Source organism: Mastigoproctus giganteus, chromosome 10 (assembly GCF_048544385.1).
Source record: "Mastigoproctus giganteus isolate SK-2022 chromosome 10, ASM4854438v1, whole genome shotgun sequence".
Taxonomy (NCBI): Eukaryota; Metazoa; Arthropoda; class Arachnida; order Uropygi; family Thelyphonidae; genus Mastigoproctus; species Mastigoproctus giganteus.
This window is the reverse complement of record NC_143584.1, coordinates 187,126,889-187,132,888: the sequence shown is the minus strand read 5'-3', so window position 1 is coordinate 187,132,888 and position 6,000 is coordinate 187,126,889. Positions and strand designations below refer to the sequence as shown.

The 6,000-nt window shown below is 36.8% G+C and overlaps 1 protein-coding gene across 1 annotated transcript in view; it reads left to right on the top strand.

Moving 5' to 3' along the window:
- The first annotated feature begins 256 nt into the window (after window positions 1-256).
- Window positions 257-6,000, top strand: part of LOC150079647 (uncharacterized) — a 205,877-nt gene continuing 200,133 nt past the window's right edge. Inside the window, exons 1-2 of the mRNA XM_090383599.1 lie at window positions 257-348; window positions 4,307-4,917. Of these exons, the coding sequence (XP_090239725.1) occupies window positions 4,851-4,917 (67 nt within the window). The 5' untranslated portion in view covers window positions 257-348; window positions 4,307-4,850. The remainder of the gene's footprint in view (window positions 349-4,306; window positions 4,918-6,000) is intronic.

The window sequence follows — 6,000 nt, the reverse complement described above, 5'->3', positions numbered from 1 at the left end:
GTAGCACATCGCAGGCCATTAACACCTATCGGGATGCGTGCCACCACTCCACGTGTCTGTGTGTGAGTGCAGAAGAATAGAAGCGATCTCTATCCATCTTGTGTGTCTTGCACGTGCGACTTACTCTCACTTCCTCGCGCTCACTGCCACTCTACCTGTGATTCGCAGCTAATTGCCAGTTGTCAAGACAATCGTGTCCTACACGCGGCGCTGCGAGCAATAGTCGGAAGCTTCGCCTTTCCCGGCTAGAACGGCCCGCGGAGAAGTTTCGCTGTGGGAAGAGTAACAAGTAGCCGCTTGGAAGTGCACAGCATCCATCTCGCCAGGTGAGATGCCGCCAAGAATGTGGTAAGTGTTCCAGTTTCTCAGTTGTAGATTTTTTTTGCTTTAAAAAGAAAAAAAAAAAGAGGTGCGTACTTGTGTTACATTAACGGTAGGGCGGCGGTCACCGAAGAAAGTAATTGCAACGGGTGCTGACCCACTTTCAAGGGCAGTGAAAAATAGCGGTCATAATTACATCCGGACCATATGTTGGTAAAAATCGCTTTTAAGACTCGTGTACAGTATCTAAGAAGCCTGCGTTCATTTGGGCAGGTGTCGAAAAGAGCAAATGAAGTGTTTACGAGAGGCCAAAGGGCGATCTGTCTCGTGTCACCAAAAAGGGAGTTGTTGCGACATCGGACATCTACACAGACGCATACCTTATAGGGAGTACAGTCCGTTGTTGATGCAACACTATGAGTAGACTAGTCCAGCGTTCCTGTAGCTAGGAAACCAGTAAACTACCTCCATCAGATGAACTAAGTGTATGCATCGGAGTTGATACTATTCTTTCAGAAGTTCTATTACTAAAATATACTTTTCTGAATGGTGATAGATATTTGTTTTCCCTCGGATATGCCCACAACCTTTGATTTAGGTGAGTTGTTATTTATGACATCATAGTTTTCAAGATGAGTCACCGAAAGGTAAGACTTGTACTACTTTAATGCATATATGCCAATTGCGAACTTATTACCAATAATTAAACGCTGTTGAGTTGAAAAGAAAAATTAAACTGTCCCTTAGTATCAAGGCTGTTTTGTCTGTGTGCAATAATGTTCGTAAAATACAGTTCCAGTCTCATGTCCACTGTTGAAATATAAAATACCACTCGTCTTCGACGAGTGGTATTTTATATTTCTTACAGATTTTAACACTTCTACAGTTGAGGAAGTAATGGTTAATATTGTGTAGGCTTTGAAAGAACCGGGATTTATGTGGGGCGGGGGGGAGGTGGAGGAGCACGCTTCAAATATTACATTTCTTTGTTGACTGATCATGAAATAAAAGGTGGATGGAAGTCGCTTACTTTTATCTTTCGACGCTGGCAATCTGCTGAATAAGCCATCATATCATGAATAACTTACACAAGATTCTTTGCTTGAAGTAACAGCTTATGTGCACTGACTTAAGCTCACATTATGGTAATAAATTATGTTTTCTGATGCTTATCGAGAATTATGTTTATACTAGAATTAATGTTCAAAGGGACGCAGGTTATGTGTATGAACTTTTTAAATATATCAACCATGCCTAACATCCCGAGATCGACGCGTTCTTCCGTGTTAAACCGGCCTTGTTTGACTTTCTAACAAACATTTACATCTTTGGCCTCTGTACCTTCATTTGTGTCAAATAACTAGTCACACCTCTATTCTTCATTTCTTATGCTATTTTTTGTTTTGTTTAATTTTTTTAATGGAAGATTAATTATGTGGTTAGTTGTCAAGTTTAACCTTTCATGAGTCATTCCGCAAGTGCAATACTTATCCTTTTCCATAGTACAATATAATATTATGCACCGACATCTTTTAAAAATTATGAAGAATAATATAATTATAATGCATTTATATGCAAAATTATATTCCGCATTTCGATAATATCAAAAGAAAAAGAAAATACATGCTGAGAAAGTCTACCAGGGGTATGCTAAAACCCTCTCTCGGTAATTGAAGGAATTTGAACTTATTCTTTTCCAGTGGGGGAAATACAACATACCCACCGTAGCGAAGTATCCATTCTGTCGCCATGCCTATATTTCTTCGCGTTATGAAAAACACAGTGGCAAAGTGAATAAAAAATGATATTAAATATTCGAAGTGAAAGAAAGTAATATTCTTGAAATGTACTAAAAAAATTATACCCCCCCCGCGCTTTAGCCATCTGTTCAGAAAAATAAATGTTTGTAAACCGAACAGTAGAGGGATAACAACTTCATTTAGTATAAGCCAGGGGCAAAACTTGAATGATTAACATTAAATTTTGACCTGATAATGAGATTCTGAAATGAATCCAAACGTAACCCACATATTGAGTAGTTCAGTAGTTGCCGAGATGACTCATAAAATGTCTGTAGTGGGCGTTGCGGTACATTGTACCCTAATTTTTGGCATTTACAATAACCTAAATTAATTAAAAACTAAGATAGAATAAAGTGTCAGTTTAGTTCAACTTAATAGCTATTTCATTGTTACAGCAACAACAGAGTGCGCCCAGCTGGCAATGGGCCTCGCATATTTTTTATTTTATTTATTTATTTTTATTTATTTTTTTTTTTTTTGCGGCGTCTTACGGATTCGAACATGTAGCTTGTGTACTTTTACCATTCTCGTTGCCACTTATCTACCCTATCTTAACAGACAGAAAGACACTTAAGAATTATGTACCTTGCATATAGATTGGAAGTCATTGTATATGAAAATTGTGGAGTAAGGATAAAGCAAAAATGATAGCTTAAAAAGGAAACTGAAAATGAGGAAAACTAGAGAGAAAATTCAGAAACCAGGAAAATTCACAAAAGGAACAGAAGGAAGTGAGAAAAGTGTGCATATATACACACAGAGAGACATTTACAGCAACAGTGAGTGTATTTATTGCAGATGGTAAGTAATCTTTTTCAAAATTCTGAAAATTTCCTGTAGTTTGATACCTTCTCCATATAAGTATATTTTCCAAATGAAAGCTTATTAAGGAACTGATATTAAAGGAAAAGACAGCTTTGGCGTTAAGAATTATACATTAAAGTTACACATCTAAAATTTTAATGGCGACACTGAAGAATTTTGTATATCTTTGAGTATGGGCCTGACTAATTTTATTTCACCACCCCCCATTTAATTAATGTGGTTAATAAAGCAAACACTTTGCCTCTGGTGACATTACGCTTTATATGTAAATCATACCAATATCTAGTTAAATTGCCCAACTACATTCCCTTGTAGCACGATTCCAAGCGGTCTATTATGCTAGATCGGCTCCTGCATATATTTTTTTTAAAGAATGCCAATTCGGCAAAGCGGGAGTCCAATTAAAAAATCACAAGGACGCTGACCCACAGTCGTACACAGCTATGATCACCGTAGATAGCTTTCTAACGACTTCATCGCAGGAAGAGGTAGTAGCGTCCGGTGAAAGCTTTGTCGAAGTGCGCACAGCGAAAGGCGGAGAAAGGAAAGATTTTTTTTTTTTTTTTTTTTTTTTTTTTGATTTGGTAGTTGTTGGCGCATCGGCTTCTGTGGCCATATTGCACCTCCCAAGGTTTTTGCAGTACTTTGATCCAAGCCCGAGGCGGGAATCGAACCCGCGACCTTTGGGTTGCCGGGCAGGTACTTTACCCACTCGGCTAGCCCGGTCGGCAGAAAGGAAAGATTGAAAAAAGTTCTCTACATTATTATTTGGTTAGTTATGGTCGTATTGTTAACTCTCTGTAGAAGTAATTCAATATATAATTTCCATAATACGTACCAGCTCCACTGGTGACATTAGGTAAACTTCGACTGATTATTTACGAAAAGAATCGAGGAGTTTCGTTTTGTTTGTTCAGCTGTTTTTCTGTTTCAACTACTACAGTGCATTCTCTTGTACTTATTTTAGTTCCAAAGAATTTAAAGCTTTGGATAATTGCAGGTGGTTACAACCTTCTTTGACAAATTATATCCACTACACATTAATTTTTTTGTACTAAAAATAGTCCTTTTATAGATGTTTTTGGTTTTCAGATTGCAAAGACCATCTGAGGTCTTCATCTAGTAACCTGATGGCTTCAATGGTACTTTCTAACTGTGACTAAAAACAGATCTGCCACAGAATCTCAATTCAGTAATATTTCCATTGAAAATCGTGGTAATATTGTGGTAATACTGGACTTTACGTAACAATTAGGCAAAGAACACAATCTCATTTGTAGGATCACTTGCTTGTTTATGTGTGTTGTTGTTTTATCAATGAATTCATGTATTTAAGGAGTCTCTGTTGTGTTTTACAGGTGCGAGCTACAATCTGACTGCCTGTGTTATCGAATCATTGCATAATCTCTTGGACAGTGTTGCAGATGTGCCATGCCTTACTTACAAGGGCATGTCAGAACCTCTTGCCCTTGTAAACATCTCGACGGCAGTGAGCCAACCTTAGTGTCTGTGGAGAATCATCACTCATACGGTAAAGGTTACGCCAGAGGAGAAGCGGTGAGGCGTTGGTCTGACCTTATAAGGAAAACCAGTTACCGCAGCGGAGATAGTAGCAAAACCGAGGGCGTCACAGGTCAAACTGCATCGTTCTTGAAAAATTAGTGACAAGATCGAAATCCCTGTCGAGAAAGTGGGGTGACAAGTATGCACTGAAAGGATTAAGTTTTTCTTCCTGTGCAGTTAATGAAATTTCCGGTATAGACTGCTTACCCAAGGAATTGATTCGAAGGTGGGTGTTTTTGAGGCTTGTTGGATCCATCAAACACTCAAGACACTTGCAAAAGCGGATAAACAAGGACACCAACCAACAGTTGGAGTGTATTAGTGTTTTCCAGCTTTGGCATGGATTCCCGGATTGGTTTAGAATACATCGTGGAAAACAAGGAGTACACCCAGAAATTAGCTAATGGTAAGTGTTTGTTTTATTTCATTCTATATGACGGTACTGAGTGACTTTTCTTTCGCTCTTTTTATTTCTTTTTATATTTTCTTTATGGTAACACTCATTTACTGAATTTCTTGATGAATGTAGTGGTGAATTTTGCAAAATATTTATTTAAAAGTCTTTAAAATAATTGTAATAAAATGCAGTAATTTTATTACAATTATTTTAATTAAGGTTAAATTAAAGTTAAAACAGTGATGCTTTATAATAGATGAATAAAACATATTCGCATAGATCAGGACTGTGAGCTGAATATTTTCTATATTAACATTATGTTGTGATGCAGAGAACTTAAAATATTATCCAAAACTTGGATATAAACGTCCGCATCATCAATTGCGAAAAAAAAAAAAAAAAAAAAAAAGGAATTTCTTACAGGAAAAATAAAGTGGACGATGCAGTCATCTAAAGCTGGTATAAGCCTGACGTTATTTAGATGTTGTTAAAAGAATATTTTGTGTAATACTGCATAAGAAAATCTTTTGATTTATTTTAGCAATTTAGTAAAATATTTTTTCGCAGATCTCTTAGATGTTGTGTTCAGTTTTTTTTTTTTCATTACTCTGTATCTACTTAATAATGAACTCCCTCATAAAATTTAAGTTAATAATAAATACTTTCTCGCCACATAAATATGAGTCGAATTCTTCGCTTATTATTAGTAATAATTCCAAAACACGTTTAACTGCCGTTTTCAATCTTAAAAGTATGTATCTGCCCTGGTTATGAATTACTGACTCGTAGATTGTTTCGACGTGATTATCGTTTTTATTAGTAATAGTAATAGAGGCATATGATGCAAGAAAGCAAGCGTATGAGCTGTAGCATCAACTTTGAAAAAAAAAGAAATCCAAAAAAAAAATTCACACAACCATTTGTCCAGTTCCTCCTTGAATTTATTTAAGCTATCAACTTCCACAACGACAGATGGAAGTTTGTTCCAGCAATTAACCGCCCGCTGGCTAAAGGCAAATTTCCGCACATCTATTCTACAACTTCTTTCCTCAATTTGAATTTATACCCCCTTAGGTTCGTAATCTGAGCAAG